Genomic DNA, 17,107 nt, shown 5'->3' on the forward strand with positions numbered 1-17,107 from the left:
AAATTTCTCCATTTCTTCTATGGCATTTGGTCTATTTAAACCTTCTATCTCTACTGGGGTTAGTTTTGGTAAATTATTTTTTTTCCTAAAAAGTGGTACTTTTAAAATTTATTTACATTGTAATACAATATCTCTATGATTTCTTAAGCTTTCTGTGTCTAATGGACACTTCCGTCTTGTCATTTCTTGTTCTGTGTATTCTTGGTCTTGTTTTTATCTTGATTAGTTAGTGATTTCTTTTCCTTTTTGATTTTTTTCAGAAACCAGGTTTTTAAAATGAGTGCTTTTCTGGTATTTGGCTCCTTGATTTCTGCTCTTACCTTTTTGGTTCTTTCCGTGTACCTATTCTCAGCTCATGTTTTCCATTTTTTTCGAGCTGTTTAAAACCGTTTGATCTGATAGGTCTGCGCGTTTGAATGGCGACCGTCCCTTGCCCTGCTTTGGCGGCACCTGGATTCTGGGTCCAGGCCCAGCGTTTGGGGGCTGTACTGTGTAAGACGCTGCAGTTCAGTTTGTCCATGTCCTCTCACCCTGCGGCCTGTCATCCCAGCAGACTGCTGAGTGCCGGGGAGAGGCACTCTGCACGAGGAGCCTGCGCTCTGGTGGAAAGATGGACGCAGGACTTCTAGGACACTTGCTTTGCAAATATTTAATATCTTACTGAATCTCAGGTGCCCAGAGCATTCAGTCAGGATGCACCGCTCTCCAGGCATCCTGACCCTCCTGTGGTGCGACGGCTCTGCCTTCCCAGGTGTGGCCCTGTGCCCCCCACTTCCCGACCCTGCACTAGCCCTGGCCAGTGGGCCTCACCTTGCTCAGCTGAGGAGACCTGAGTGGCTGAGCCGGGCAGGGACATAGGCACACAGCGTGAGGAAGCTGGAATGGGGGCCTCAGCCCTCACAACGTTGACAGGATGGCCAGCATGGTCACAAGGACACTGGCGGCGGCCCCCAGGGTGGAGGAGAGACTGGGGAGTGGCTGAGCAGGTGGGGGTGTGTATTTTATCTGAGAACGGATCCATTCTGAGAAAGTGGAGACACGGGCATAGACAGCGGGGTACATGGGGTAGGCACAGCCTCTGCCCCAGCTCACTACTCCAATTTGCAACCAGATGTGGTCGAATTCACAGACGAGTGGGCCCCCCGAGTCACCCTGGAAAGAAAGAGGAATTTCCTGTGAGCAGGGAGTTCAGGACCTGCCGCCTCCTGCACAAGGGGGACCCTGTGACAACCCTGTGGGGCAGGGGCAGGGCCCCACTCACATGGCCCCACCTCACCAGTGCCAAGGCTCTGCTGCAGGCAAGCCGCGTTCACCGTGCTATCCCGCAAGCAGAGGGTGGCTGTCATGGGGTGAGTCAGCAGGCACAGCCCACACGAGGACGCGGAGTCCTGGGCTATTCTGGTTAGCACTGGGTCCACAGGGTACTGGGCACCGAGTGGAGCCTGTGTCCCGTCTGCACATAAGCCACTCTGGGTGTCTCGCCCAGCCGATGGCCACATGGTGACGTGCTCCCAGGCCCCCAAGAGGAATGAGCTGTCTGGGACCACTCACCCACCCGGGAGAAGGTCCCCCCAGCTCAAAGCAGATGAACATCTGAAATTCCCAGGCGTGGCCTCCTGCCCCCAAAGTGGGACGCACCTCGCACGTGGTCTTCCAATTTCTTAGGTCCCCAGCACACAGCATGTCCGACTGAACCTCTGACATTTCTCCGTAGAGCAGCCGGCACAGGGAAGATGAGATCAGAGGCACCTGCACCTCTTGCAGCTTGTCTGAGGACTTGCCTGTTGGAAAGGAGCACAGACCCAGTGAGAAGTCGTCCCATGACTGTTCCCCAGGGCCCACCCTAGCCTGAGGCCCAGCGGCTCACCCTGGTGGCTCCTTCACCTGGCCCAGCCCTCAACATGGCTCCCCTCTCTGCAGTGGGGACTCAGGATTTGGTCAAAGAAGTGTGAATGTAAATGTCACGAGACACATCCTAAGGGAGCTGTGGGAGCCATGACACTTTTCAGCCCATTCCCTTCCCTCTGCTGCGGCTCCAGCACAAACGGCTGTGTCACTGAGTCCCTGGTGACTGAGTGGCGGGTGCAGAGTGTGCAGGCGTCACCTGCTGTGCCCTCATCTATGCTGATGAATATAGCAAGTGGCCTCAGACACCTCGTGCCTCCCTGACCAAAGTGTGAATGGGCCCCATGGCCCCTGGCCTGGTCTTGCCTGGATAGGGGCTGCAGACCCATCTGACTGGGCATCAAAGGGGGCTGTATTTGGGGAAGGTGTAGCCTGCAGCTTGAGGAATCAACTTTGAAGCTAATAAATGTGTACCTGGACAGAAGATGATGGAAAACTGCATGTCAGCAGTGTTTGTGGCTGCTGCTGGCTGCGTTGTCAAGGTAACGTCAGGAGAGGAGCCACTGAAGAGTTAGATGGTGTACACAGGAATGCAGAGCAATAGAGAGAGTCCACAAACTCAAGGTTTGGGGTGCTGGGAGAGGCTGCCCAGTAGAAAGCAGTTAGGAAACATTTTCAACTACCAAGCCAGTTAAAAATCTGCCTGAGGCTTTCCACTGTGGCCATGTGGGGTAACAGGGAGTGGACTTCCCTCCTGCCATAGGCAAGCAGTAAATGCATCGACACAGGAGGCAACTGTTTTCCCAGTGGACACAAGGCAGAGCAGGGCTGTGGTCCCTGGTAAAGAGAACAGATGAGGTAAGGCCTATAAGGGCTCCATCTTCCAGGTTGTGATGCATGAGGAAGAGCACAGGCAGCTGGAATCTGCAAGGTAGATGCCAGAAGGAGAGCGCTCCAGAAAAAAGGAGCGCGCTCCAGAAAAAAGGAGCCGAGGGCACACAGGGGGCCTGGTGCCTGCAGTCTGCTGCTGGATCCTGAGCCATGCATGCAGAGGGTACAGTTTCATGGAGGGGAAGAGAATGGCAGGTGGGACTTCATAGCGCCCAGAGCTCACATGGGGCTAGGAGGCTGGGGCAACCAGTCAAGAGTGGAGAGTCTTGCTGATCACTCAGGACACTGTGTGGAGACAGTGCAGAGGTACGGTAAAATACCTCTGTCATTTCACATGGATGCTGAGGCCCCATGGAACCAGATGGATGGAGGACTAGAGTGATGAGCCTGCACAAGCTGTTTCTCCTTTGGCAGAACACAAAGGAAGAGATGCAACAGAAGTGGGTGGGAAGAGGCCAGCTATAATTTCTGTGACTTCTTCAAGGGCAGTTGGCATGCTAGTGCAGAATATTGGGAAACCAGACGAGTGGAGGCTTGCACTCACTGGTAAGTCTTTCCCCTGGCCTCCACTGGGAGCTTGTGAGAAATGCTGGGGGCAGGGCAGGGGGCCAGAGAGAAAGCCACTCGGTGTAGGTGTCCATGAGATGGCCAGCTGCCACTGGGACCTGCAAGAACACAGCTTGCTTCCCTTCCTGCATGCGGACCAGAGGTCTCCTGGTGGTTGGGAGGGGCAGCATGTACTCCTGCCCCAAGGGCCTGGACAGACGCATTGTTTCTGGAGAGACATGAAAAAGCCCGTACCTGGGAAAACCTCTGGGGTCTGAGAACCAGCACCAGGAGCACCAGAGGTCTGCTCCCAGGGGGAGGTGGGCCCCTCCCAGGGGCCACCACAGACACAGAGTGGAGTTTAGCTGTCCCGGAGGCAGAAGCAGGGGTACCCAGAGGCCCATTCCCAACGCTGAGGCCTACAGCTCTGCCTAAGACTGAGGGTGGGCCAGGGGACTTGGGGCTTGTCCTCCCTCAACACCAGCCTAGCAATGAGTGCCAAGAACAGCAGTTTTCCTCTGGAGGGTGCACAAGAATGTGCTCGGATATACAGAGGTGCTAAAGTGAAGGATGGAGCAGGAACGGAGAGACACCCCAGGCCCCACACTGAGCACAGTGTCGCAGCAGCCCATCATGGAAGGACCCAAAGCCTGTGTGCACTGAAGGAGTGAGAGCAACAACAGACCCCACAGCCCAGGTCAAGTTCTCACAAGCCTGACTCAGACCTGCCCCATCCCACTTATGGCTTGGAAGAAGAAGAGAAATGTCTACTTTTGGGTGCGGGACTTCAGTCTTAAATGTTCTTCTATAATGTATGGCATCCAACCACAATTTAAAAGATGCACACACGCACACACAAAAGGGAGAAATAGAACACCGGACCCACTGTCAAGAGATAAAACATGAAAAGAATCAGACCCGAGATGACCCAAATGTTGGAAGTATCTGACAGGGACTTTAAAATAACTATGATTGAAGTGTCAAAGAAATTTTTAGGAAGTGAACAACATGCACGAAAAAAATAAGAATTTAAGTAGAGATATAGAAACTATAAAAAAAGAATCAATTGGAAATGCCAGAAATACAAACACAATATCAGAGATGAAACGTCCTTTCAATGAGTGTATCAGTAGACTGGACACAGCTGAGGAAAGAATCAGTGAACTTGAAGATAGGTCAACAGAAATTATCCAAACTGAAACACAAAAGGGGAAAGAATGGGGCATAAAGCAGAGCAGAGCATTGAAGAGCTGAGGGACAATAGCAAACAACGTGACATAAGTGGAATTAGTCCCAGAAGGAAAAGAGAAGGTGCAGGGTAGAAGAAATATGAAGAGGTATAATGGTGGAGAAATTTCCAAAATTAGACAATAACCACAGATTCAATAAGTTCAGAGAACCCCAAGGCAGAATAAAGCGCACACACACACACACACACACACACACACACACACTCTTAGAGACATCAGAGTCAAACGGCTGCAAAGCAAAGTTAAGAAAATCTTGAAGACAGCCAGAGTGGGGAAATATCACCTACAGAGGACTGAGGATGAGAGTAACAGCAGGTTTCTCACCAAAACCACGCAGGCCAGGTGAAAACAAAGGAGCCTCTTGCAAAACAAAACCAGAAAACTGTCACCCAGAATTCCATATCTAGTGAAACTATCTTTCAAAAATGAAAGTGAAATAAAGACTTCTTCAGACAAACACACCTTTAACTCTTACTTATTGCTGGTGAAAGTGTAAAATGGTACAGCCATTTGGAAAATCCTTTGTAGTTTCTCAGAACTGCATGACCAAGGAAGTCCACTGTTACGTGTGCACCCAAGAGCAAAGAAAGCACATGTGCAGAGAGTTATAAAAGAATGTTCACAAGAGCTTTATTCACAATAGCTCAAAACTGGAACAACTCAAATGTCAGTCGACAGAAGAATGGGTAAATAAATTTTGCTGTATTCATGAGATGAAATATTCCTCGACAATAGATAAAAAAGAACTAATCATATATGCAAAACATGAGTAAAACTTACAGACTATATTGAGCAAAAGATGCAAGACACAAAAGAGTACATAATGTATTATTTCATTAATATGAAATCCCAAACATACAGGTAATTAATGAGGACAGAAGTGAGAATAACAGTTGCCTTAGAAGAAACCGTTTGGCTGCAAATCAGTAAGAGAGAACTTTTTGAGATGAAAATGTTCTGTCTTGATTTGAGTGTTTCATGAGTATTTACATGGAAAAACAGGGTGTACATTTAAGATTTGTGGATTTTACAATATGTAAATTATATCTCAAATAAAATGCAGACTATAAGAGGCAGGCAGAATAAAGGCATTCTCACTTGAAGGATGAGAGTTTACTACAAAAATTATGTTATCGAAGCACATTTTTTAAAATTAAGGAGAAATTCACATAAAGTTAAACATTTTAAAGCGAACAATTCAGTGGCATTTAGCACATTCACAATGTTGTGCAACCATCACCAACATCTAGTTCCAAAACATTTTCATTACCCCGAGGGAACTCCCAGGCTTTGTCCCTGGTCACCACCAATCTGCCTTCTGTCTCTGGATTTACCTGTTCTAGATATTTCACATAAACGGAGTACTATGATGTATGGCCTTTTACATCTGGCTGCTTTCACTGAGCACAAAGTTTTCAAGATTTATGAATCAGTACTTTATTCCACTGAGTAGTGTTCCATCGTATGGAAATGCCACAGTTTATCAGTTCTTCCGTTGATGGACATTTGGGTTGTTTCCACCTTTTGGCTACTGTGAATAGTGCCGCTATGAACATGCATACATATGTACTTGTTTGAATACCGGTTTTCAATTCTCCTCCCCCCCAGTTTTATTGAGGTATAATTGACTATTAGAAATTGTACCTATTTAAGGTGCACGCCTTGATGATTTCATATGCATATACATTGTGAAATAATCACCACAATCAGCCTAATTAACATCCATCACCTCAAATAGTTACCATTGTCTTTCTTTCTTTTGTGGTGAGAACACTTCAGATCTACCCTCTTCGCAAATTTCAAGTCTAAAATAGAGTACTGCTAACTACAGTCACATTGCAGTATATTAGATCTTCAGAACTTATTCAACTGGCATAAATGAAATTTTGTACCCCGTCACCACTCCCATTTTCCCCTCCCCTTAGTCCCTGGCAACCATTCTACTCTCTGGTTCTAAGAGTTTGACTTTTAGATTCCACACATAAGTGAGATCATACAAAATTTGTCTTTCTGCATCTGGCTTATTTCACTTGGTATAATGTCCTTTAGGTTCACCCACATTACAGCAAATAGCAGGATTTCCTTCTGTATTAACGCAGAATAATAGTCCATTATATATAATATAACATGTATGTATTTGAGATATATATCAAGATATATATTCTTTATGCATTTATCTGTCAATGGACATTTATGTTGTTTCCATATCTTGGTTATTGTGAATAATGCTGAAATGAACATGGAAGTGCAGACATCTCTTCCAGATCCTGTTTTCAGGTCCTTCTGCTATATACCCAGAAGTGGGATTGCTGGATCATTAAGTAGTTCTACTTTTAATCTTTTGAGGAACTTCCATACTGTTTTCCATAGTGGCTGTGCCAATTTACATTCCCACCAACAATGTATAAGGGTTCTCTTTTCTCCACATCCTCACCAACACTTGTTATCTCTTGTCTTTTTGATAACAGTCATTCTGATAGGTGTGAGGTGATGTCTCATTGTGGTTTTGATTTGCGCTTTCCTGATGATAAGTGAAATTGAGCACCTTTTCATGTACCATTGGGCATTTGTATGTCTTATTTTGAGAAATCTCTATTCAGGTCCTTTGCCCACTTTCAAATTGGGTTACTATTATTATTATGCTAGTGAGTTGTATGAGTTCCTTATATGTTTTGGGTATTAATTGCTTATCAGATAGATGGTTTGCAAATATCTTCTCCCATTTGTAGATTACCTTTTCACTCTGTTGTTTCCTTTGCTGTGCAGCTTTTTAGATGCAATCTCATTTGTCTATTTTTGCTATTATTGCCTGTGCTTTTGGTGTCATAGCCAAAAATCATTGCCCAGATCAATGTGAAGAAGCTTTTTCCCTACATTTTCTTCTAGGAGTTTTATGGTTTCAGGTCTTACACTGAATCCTTTAATTCATTTTGAGTTGATTTTCTTATATATCGTCTGAGATAAGTGTTCAAGTTCATCCTTGTGCATATGAATATCCAGTTTTCCCAACACTGCTTATTTAAGAGACAATCCTTTCCCCACTGTGTGTTCCTGGCACCCTTTTCAAAGATCAGTTGATCGCAGATGCATTGATTCATTTCTGGGTTCTCTATTCTATTCCAATGGTCTATATGTCTGTTTTTATGTCAGTACCATATTGTTTTCATTCCGGTAGCTTTGAAATATATTTTGAAGTCAGGAAATGTAGCTTTGTAATCAGCTTGGAATACTTGGAAATCAGCTTTGTTCATCTTGCTCAAGATTGCTTTGGCTATTCGGAGTCTTTCAGGGATCTACATGAATTTTAGAATTTTTTTCTATTTCTGTAAAGAATGTCTTTGGGATTTTCATAGGGAATGCACTGAATCTGTAGATCACTTTAGGTAGTATGGACATCTTAACAATATTATTTCTTCCAATCCATGAGCACAGGATGTCTTTCCACTTATCTGCGTCTTCTTTAATTTCCTTCATCAGTGTTTTATAATTTTCAGTGTACAAGTCTTTCACCTCTTTGGTTAAATTTATTCCTAAGTATTTTATTCATTTTGTTGCTATTGTGAATGGGATTGCTTTCTTAATTCCCTTTTTGGATAGTTCATTGTTTGTGTATAGAAACTTGACAGATTTTTGTATATTGATTTTGTATCCTGCAACTTTACTGAATTTACTAGTTCTAACAGATTTTTTTTGTTGCTGAATCCTTAGGGTTTTCTACATATACGATCATGTCATCTGCAAACAGACATAATTTTACATCTTTCTTTCCAGTTTGGATGCCTCATTGTTTTTTCTTCTCTAATTGTTCTGGTTAAGATTTCCAGTACTGTGTTGAAAAGGAGTGGCAAGAGTGGTCATCTTTACCTTGTACTGGATCTTAGAGGGAAAGCTTTCAGTTTTTCCCCATTGATTATCATGTTACTTGTGAACTTTTACCATATGGCCTTTATAATGCTGAGGTAAGTTCCTTTCATACCTATATTATATTCATACCTATATATTTTGATCATATATTTATATTGAACTTTGTCAGATGGCTTTTCTACATCTATTGAGATGACTTTGTGATTTTTTTCTTTCATTTTGTTAATGTGGTGTAGCACCTTGATTTGTGTATGTTGAAACACCCTTACATACCAAGGATTAATCCCACTTGGTCATGGTGTATAATCCTTTTAACGTGCTGTTGAATTTGGTTTGCTAGCATTTTATTGAGGATCATTTTATTTACATTCATTAGGGATATTGGCCAGTAACTTTCTTTCCTTTTTCTAGCTTTGCTATTAGGGTCATGCTGGCTTCATAAAATGAGTTTGAAAGGGTTCCTCCTCCTTCTGTTTTTTGGAAGAGTTTAAGAAGGATTGACATTAATTTTTATTTGAATGTTTGGTAGAATTCACTGTGAAGTTATTTGGTCCTGGGCTTTTACTTGCTGGAAGATTTTGATTATTAATTCAATCTCCTTATTTGTTTTTGGTCTGTTCAGGCTTTCTATTTCCTCTTTTTGTAGGTTGGTAGGTTGTATGTTTCTAGGAATTTATCCATTTCTTCTAGTTTATCCAATTTGTTGGAGTATGTTTGTTTGCAATAGACCTTTATGATCCTTTTTATCTCTGAGGCATCCATTGTAATGTGTCCTCTTTCATTTGATTTCATGCATTTGGCTTCTCTCTTTTTTCTTAGTCTAGTAAAAGTTTGTTGATTTTGTTTATCTTTTTAAAAAACCAACTCTTAATTTTTCTGATTTTTCCTATTGTTTCTTTATTCTCTATTTTATTTATTTCTGCTGTAATCTTTATTATTTCCTTCCTTCTGCTAACTTTGGGCGTAGTTTGTTTGTCTTTTCCTAATTCCTTGAGGTATAAAGTTGGGTTGTTTATTTGAATCTTTTGTCTTTTTAAATGTAGGTATTTATTGCTATAAACTTCTCTCTTAGTACTGCTTTTGCTGCATCCCTTAAGTTTTGGTATGTTGAGTTTTCATTGTTGTTTGTTTCAAGATACTTTTAAAAATTCCAGTTTTATCCTCTCTTTGACCCAAGAGTCTGTTGTTCAGTGTCTTAGTCTGTTTGGACTACGTTTTAAAACAAAATACCACAGATTGGGTGGCTTATAATTAACAGAAATTTATTTCTCACAGTTCTGGAAGCTGGAAGTCTGAGATCAAGGTGCCAGGGTGGTCAGGTGAGGGCCATTTCTACTGAGAAATCCACTGATAATGTTATGGGGTGTGCAGCTGGGCGGTGGTGGCAGCAGGTCTGTCTCCAGGATAGCACAGAGGTAGCTCCTTCTTAGGGGGACGGCACAGTATTGTGGACTCAGGGCAGCTTCATCAACTGTGGTCAGCATCAGCCAAGACTTCAGGGTCCTTGTTGGCAAAAGCTGAGGGTGTCCATGGTGGTGGTAACACCTGCCTGGGTCCTCCTGGCCTCGTTTTCCCCAAAGTGGGAGGTTGTAGCTGAGGGAATCCCTCTTGGCACTAAGCTGTGCAGACTGGTGTATGGGATGATGTAGGTAAAATGCTATCTACATTTTTCTCTGTGGCTATGCTTGGTTTTTATGCTCTAGTGGGTTGCTGCAGTTTCTTCATTGTACTCTGGGGCTCTGCCAGAGCTATTTTCACCAAGAGGAAGTTCTTCATTTGTTTTTTTTGGGGGGGGGGGGCGGGATACATCATCTGCCTTCTTGCTTATGCCATTTCTGTTTTCAATTCTTTTTGACTATATACATAGGAGTGGAATTGTTATGCATGATAATTGGGCCATATGGTAATTCTATGTTTAACTTTTTAAGGAACTATCAAACTGTTTCCACAGGGGCTGCATCATTTTACATTCCCATCGGCAATGAACATAGATTCCAGTTTCTCCATGCTCTTGCCAATACTTGTTATTTTCCTTTTTAAATTATATCCATTCTAGTGGAGGTGAAGTGGTATCTCGATTTGCATTTCCCTAATGTCTAATAATGTTGAGCATCTTTTCACCTACTTGAGGGACATTTGTGTGTTATCTTTGGAGAAATGTCAATTCAAGTCTTGATTTTTAAAATTTGGTTGTTTTTCTTTTTGTTGCTGAGTTGTACGAGTTCTTTACACAGTACGACCTTTGTCAGATATATGATTTGCAAATTCTCCTATTCTTTTCACCTTCTTGATGTCTTTGATACACAACAGTTTTTAATTTTTATGAAGTCGATTTTATCAATTTTTTATTTTGTTGCTTGTATTTTTGTTGTCATTTCTAAGAACCCATTGCCAAATTCAAGGTCATGATTTCTTGAACTGTTTTTGTACCAGCTTCCTAGGGTTGCCATTACAAAGGCCCACACCTGGATGGCTTCAGACAACAGAAATTTATTCTCTCATTGTGTTGCAGGCTGGAAGTCTGGAGTCAAGGTGTCAGCAGGCTCGAGCTCCTTCTCAGTCCTTCTTTGCTTTCTCCTGGCTTCTTATGGTTGCCAGCACCCTTGGTATTCCCTGGCTTGTAGACGCGTCACTCAAATCTCTGCCTCTTTCATCACATGGCATTCCTCATGTCCGTGTCTGTGTCTCTTCCTTTTTTTCACAAGGACATCAGTCATATTGGATAAGGGCACACCCTAATGTCCTCATCTTAACTTGATTACATTTGCAAAGACCTTCATTTCCAAAAAGTCTCAGGCACGTGTACTGATGGTTACAACTTCAACATCTCTTTTTGGGAGATACAATTTAACTCATAATAGCTTCCTTCTAAGAGTCTTATACTTTGAGGTGATATATTTAGGTCTTTGATTCATATTGTGCTAATTTTTGTACATGGTATGAGGTAGGGATCCAGCTCATGCTTCTGCATGTGTATATCCAGCACTATTTGTTGAATAGATTATTCTTTCCCTCTTGAATGGATTGGTACCCTTGTCAAAAACCAAATATGGGTTTATTTTTGGACTTTCAATTTTGTTCCATTGGTTTATATGTCTGTCCGTATGCAAGTGCCACACTGTTTTTATTACTGTAGCTTTGTAATAAGTTTTGAAATTAGGAAGTGTGAGTCTGTCCAAGTTTAGTCTCCTTTCTCAAGATTGTTTTGGCTGTTCAGGGCCCCTTCCAATTCCATATGAATGTGAGGATCAACTTTTCCATTTCTGTAAAAAATGCACTGGAATTTTGATAGAGACTGTACTGAATGTGTAGATCACTTTGGGTAGTGCTGACATTTTAACAATATTAAGGCTTCCAACCCATGAACATGAATATGAGTTATCTTTACATTTATTTAGGTCTTTTAAAATTTCTTTTAGCAATGTTTTTTAGTTTTCAGTATACAAGTCTTTCACATCCTTGGATAAATTTATTCATAGGTAGTTTTTCTTTTGGAGGATATGGAACTGCTTTCTTCATTACCTTTTTCAATTGTTCATTGAAGTTGTATAGAAACACGATTAACTTTTGTGTGTGTTGATCTTATGCTCTGAGATTTTGCTGAATTTGTTTACTGTCTGTAGTAGTCGGGCTGTTTTCAATATTCATTGGAGTTTTCTATATTTCGGATCATGTCATCTGTGAAGAGAGAGAGTTTTACTCCTTCATTTCCAATTTGGATACGTTTTCTTGCATAATTCATCTGTCTAGAGCTTCTGGTACAATATAGAATACCAGTGGTGAAGGAGGGCATCCTATCTTGTTCCTGATTTTAGGGGAAAGCTTTCAGTCTTTCTTCACCGGGTGGGAGCTTACCGGTGAGTTTTTCATAAACACCCTTAATCATGTTGAGGAAGCACCTTCTACTCCTAGCTTTCTGAGTATTTTTTTTTTTTAATTATGAAAGGATGTTGGATCCTGTCAGATGCTTTTTCTGCATTTTTTGAGATGATCATGTGTGGTTTTCCCTTCATTCCTTTAATGCGATATATTATATTGATTAATTTTTGCATGTTGAACCACCTTTGTATTTCTGGGATAAATCCCACTTTGTTGTAGTGTATAATCCTTTCAATATGCTGTTGGATTTAGTTTGCTAGTATTTCACTGAGGACTTTTATGTCTATATTCACGATTCACGAGGGGTAGAATGAGTAATGAAGTACTCCCTCCTTTTCTATTTTTGGAAGAGCTTGAGAAGAACTGGCGATTACCAAGTTAAATATTTGGTAGTATTAACCAGTGAAGTCATCCAATCCTCGACTTTTCTTTGTTGAGAGATTTTTAAATACTGATTCAATCTTTTTACTTGTTATAAATCTATTCAGGATTTTTATTTTTTCTTGAGTCAGTTTTGGTAATTTGAGTGTTTCCAGGAACTTTTCCATTTCATGTAGATTATCTAATTTGTTGGATTAGAATTGTTTGTAGTATTCTCTTGTAATCCTTTGCATTTCTGTAAGGTTGGTAGTGGTGTTCCCAGTTTCATTTCTGATTTTAGTTATTTGCACCTTTTCTTTTTTTTTGTAGTCTGTCCAGCTAAAGTTCTGTTAATTTTGTTGATGTTTTCAAGTGACTAACATTTGTTTCATTGACTCTACTTTTTTCTACTCTCTATTTCATTTTCTCTGCTCTAATCTTTATTATTTTCTTCCTTCTGCTAGCTTTGGATTTAGTTTGTTATTGTTTTTCTAGTTCCTTGAGTGATAAAGTGAAGTTATTTATTTGAGGTCTTTCTTCTTTTACAAATGTAGGCATTTACAGCTATAAATTTCTCCCTTAGTAGAGCTTCTGCTGTGTTCTATATGTTTTGGTATGTTGTGTTTTCATTTTTATTTGTCTCTAAGTATTTTCTATTTTCCCTTGTGATTTCCTTTTTGATCCATTGGTTGTTTAAAAGTGTGTTGCTTAGTTTCCATAATTTTGTGAATTTTCCAGTTTTCTTTATGTCATTGATTTCTAACTTTATCCTGCTGTGGTCAGAGCAGATACTTTGTATAACTATCTTTTAAAATCTACTGAGACTTAATTTGTGCCCTAACATGTGGGCTACCCTGGAAAATGTCTCATGTGCACTGGAGAAGAATGTGTGTGCTGTCGTTGTTGGGTGGAGCGTTCCACACATGGCTGTTAGAACTAGCTGGTTCATTGCGTTGTTTAAGTCCTCTATTTTCTTATTTGTCTTCTGATTGTTCTATCCATTATTGTGAGTGGGGTATTATCGTAGAACTATCTGTTTCTCCCTTCAAATCTCTCAGTTTTTGCTTCATATATTTTGATGGTCTGTCATTAGGTACATAAACGTGTATAATTGTGTTATCTTTTTGCTGTATTGAACTTTTTATTAGTCTATAATGTCCTTTGTCTCTTGTAATCTTTTTTGATTCAGAATCTATTTTATTAGTATATTATTTATTCATTATTAGTATATTTATTACTAAATATTAGTATAGCCACCCTTCTCTCTTTTTGTTACTATTTGCATGGAATATCTTTTTTCATCCTTTCACTTCCAACTAGTTTGTGTCTGTGGATCTCAAGTGAGTCTTGTAGACAGCATGCCATTGGATCACGTGTTTTTATCTATCCCATCAATCTCTGTCTTCTGATGGGACACTTTAATCCATTTACATATAAAGTAATTACTGATAAGGAAAGACTTCCTTCTGTCATTGTACTATTTGTTTTCTATATGCCCTATAGCATTTTGGTCCCTCACTTCCTGCATTCCTATCTTTGTTTGTGGTAATTGGTTTTTTGTAGTGAAATGTTTAAATTCCTTCTTAATTTCCATTTGTGTATATTCTATAGCTATTTTCTTTGTGGTTACCATAGGGATTACATTTAACATCCTAAAGTTATAATATTCTAACTTGAATATATAACAGCCTAACTTCAATAACAATTTTTTTTGAAAATTAAGTAAACCAGACATTAAACTTTCTTAACTTGGCATAAGGTATCAATCTGAAATCTCCAGACCAGCAAACAAACCTAATAGTAAACCATTAGGAGCATTTCCATTAAGATAAAAACAAGACACAGAGATCTGCCATCATTTCTACTGGAGGTTCCAACCATTACTATAAGACAAGAAAAAGATATAAAAGATAAAATATGAGAAAGGAAGTGATGAAACAGCCTTTATTTGAAGGAAATATGATTTTCTAAAATCTAGAACAAATAACCAATTGACAAGCTATTAAAAATGAGTTCTATAAGGTGGCTGCAAACAAGGTCAATGTGCAAAAGTCAATCAGCTGTGCCTAATTAGCAAATTCAATTTTAAAAATCTTTAAAATAGCCATAAAAATTCTAAGGTACCCAGGTATAAACCCAGAGAGAAAATACAAGGCCTGTATGGAGAAAACCAGAAAAACTAATAGGTTTTTTAAAATAGGCTAAAAAAGATTATTTCTAAGTTGAATTTAGAATCTTAAGGAAAACTCTGCTTTAAAATTTAGTATCTCAATATAGTAAATGTAGATTCCACACAAGTAGATGTAACTACTTCTTTGTATGCAACAAAGCCAGCCAGGGATAAAACAAAACCCCATGTGGACAGATAAATAGATAGTGATTGATGGGTGGGTAGTCCAGTCCCCAGATACCTGCACCCCTGTAACTGACAGAATGCTTTCTTTCCTGTGGTGCCATCACCCCTTCCACAAGTTCCAATAAAGGGATTGACCCCTGCACTTTGTTCTCTTACCTTCTGGAGAAATGGATCCCCATCCTGTGGCCCAACAAGCAATGTTCTTAAGCTTCACATCGCGGGGTGCAATGCAGACTGGGAGCACAGAGTCAGAAAACACAATGCGGGATTTCAGCTGCACCAGTGCGACGTCACCTCCGACAGGGTGGTGCTTCTGATATGTAGGGTGCAGGATCAACTGATTCACCTCAAACCACTGGGTGTGATTGTCTGCGACCCTGAGGTTCACAAGGCCCACGTATATATCAAGCACCTCAATGCTCATGTAACTGTGGGGACAGAGAACAAAGGCACAGTGGCTTGAGTGACTTCACCTAGAGAGTAGAGCCAACACCAGCTCACAGGCCCAGGGAGGCCTGAAGCACGGTGGCTTGGGTATGCAGGCTATCACCCAGGATGTGGAAAGCGAGCCTCTTGCAGCACAGTGGGGACCCAGTTGTCTGGCAGAATTGCCTCGACAGAAGTCCTGACAAGGCCCATGGAAGTTTCAGGGATGACTAAGAACCTGCTGGCTGCCAACAGCCGAGGCTGGGGAGCTCGGGTGTACAGTGAGCAACTCATGAAAGTAAGTCTCTCCTCTCCAGTCATCCTGTGAGGTGTCCCCTTCCCTCTCATCCTGTGAGATGTCATCCTGGAAGGCGTCCCCTCTCCTCTCATTGTACATTTGGCACCATACCTACCCTAAAGAGCCCACGGCTCTGCATAGTACAAGACGAAGGTACAGTTGGTGCAGCTGTGTGCTGGGCCCCCTTCCCCACCCCCTATTCCGAGAAGTGCCAGCCCAAGGCGCCCACGTGGTCAGCCTCACAGGCCTGTCCTCCATGGGAATAACGGCGAGCACTGCCGACGCACCTGTTGAAGCAGTGGGCTGCCGTCAGTACCCAATATTCGTCAATGATGGACCCACCACAGATGTGGATGGCTGCATAGTGCACGCTGACCTGCCATGGCCACTTCCTCTCAGAGGCATCCATGCCCCCGATGACCTTCCCTTGCACGTGACGACGGCCACAAGCTGAGGGGTGAGGGAAAGAGTACTTGCGTTGCAGCCTCCTATGGGGTAGGCCATGTCACAGGCAAATTGGAGGAAGGTTTGCGTGTGAGGGAGTGGCAAGGAGGGGACAGAAGGTCAGGGTGAGGAGGACAGGGGAGTGGGGAGGTGGAGGGAACAGCGGGGGAGAGGGGAGAACAGAGAAGGGGAGGGGAGAGGAGGGCAGGGGAGACACAGGAGAGGAGGAAGAGAAGGGGAGGGAAGAGGACAGGAGGGGAGGGAAGGACAGGGGAGAGGAGAGCAGGGAAAGGAACAGGAGGGGAGAGGAGGAGAGGAGAGGGCAGGGCAGAGAAGTGGGAAGGGAAGAGGAGGGGAGGGCAGACGAAGGGGAGAAGGGAGAGGAGAGGGGAGGGGAAGGAAGGAGGGGAGAGGAGAGGAAGGAGAGGAAGATGGGGAGAGGAGAGGAAGGAGAGGAAGATGGGGAGAGGAGAGGAAGGAGAGGAAGATGGGGAGAGGAAGGTGGGGAGGGGAGAGGAAGGAGGGGGAGGAGAAAGAAAGGAGGAGATGGGGGAGGAGATGGGGGAGGAGATGGGGGAGGAGATGGGGGAGGGGAGGGAGGGCAGGGCCGGTCTTCACCCAGGTATGAATGGCAGGCCTGCCTGTGCAGCAACCACCCCCGACTTGGGCCTGGAGGGGTCCTACCCGGGTCAGGGTTCAAGGTCACCCCCTTGCTGGTGGGGCGCCCGTGGGCCGTGGCTGCAACCCGGGCGGGGGGCAGGAGGAGCAGGAGCAGGAGGAGGGCGGACAGCACGGCCGCCATGAGGCGGGAGGGCCCGGTGCTGCGAAGGCCAGAGCCTGGCGGACGCGTGACGGCCCCAAGGCGCGACAGCGCGACGGCGCCCGGGCACGCGACGCGTGACGGCACCACTGCGCGACAGCGCGACGGCGCCCTGGCACGTGAGGGAA

General features: G+C 43.0%; 1 protein-coding gene across 3 annotated transcripts; it reads right to left on the reverse strand.

Moving 5' to 3' along the window:
• Positions 1-634: 634 nt before the first annotated feature.
• On the reverse strand, positions 635-17,082 carry PRSS38 (serine protease 38). 3 transcript variants are annotated; one of them, XM_008542176.2, is made up of 5 exons: positions 16,844-17,082; positions 16,003-16,165; positions 15,148-15,419; positions 1,639-1,781; positions 635-1,152 (listed from the first exon to the last, which is right to left on the reverse strand). In XM_008542176.2, the coding sequence occupies exons 1-5, from the start codon at positions 16,959-16,961 to the stop codon at positions 898-900; spliced, it is 951 nt and encodes a 316-aa protein (XP_008540398.1). In that variant the 5' UTR covers positions 16,962-17,082; the 3' UTR covers positions 635-897. The 3 variants fall into 3 exon arrangements, with proteins under 3 accessions (XP_008540398.1, XP_070427817.1, XP_070427818.1); XM_070571716.1 differs by having other exon boundaries at positions 16,778-17,047; XM_070571717.1 differs by lacking the exons at positions 635-1,152; positions 1,639-1,781 and adding an exon at positions 10,590-12,074 and having other exon boundaries at positions 16,844-17,048.
• Between the last annotated feature and the right edge of the window lie 25 nt (positions 17,083-17,107).

This window comes from Equus przewalskii, chromosome 13, assembly GCF_037783145.1.
Source record: "Equus przewalskii isolate Varuska chromosome 13, EquPr2, whole genome shotgun sequence".
In the NCBI taxonomy this organism is placed as follows: Eukaryota; Metazoa; Chordata; class Mammalia; order Perissodactyla; family Equidae; genus Equus; species Equus przewalskii.

What these genes read in the sequence shown, in the direction of transcription:
- PRSS38 (XM_070571716.1), bottom strand. Translation starts at nt 16,961, where the DNA reads ATGGCGGCCGTGCTGTCCGCCCTCCTCCTGCTCCTGCTCCTCCTGCCC. An exon ending in GGCCTGCCATTCATACCTGG is followed by an intron (nt 16,166 to 16,777) that starts GTGAAGACCGGC and finishes CTCACCCCTCAG; the next exon opens with CTTGTGGCCGTCGTCACGTG. An exon ending in ATTGGAAGACCACGTGCGAG is followed by an intron (nt 1,153 to 1,638) that starts GTGCGTCCCACT and finishes CTTTCTTTCCAG; the next exon opens with GGTGACTCGGGGGGCCCACT.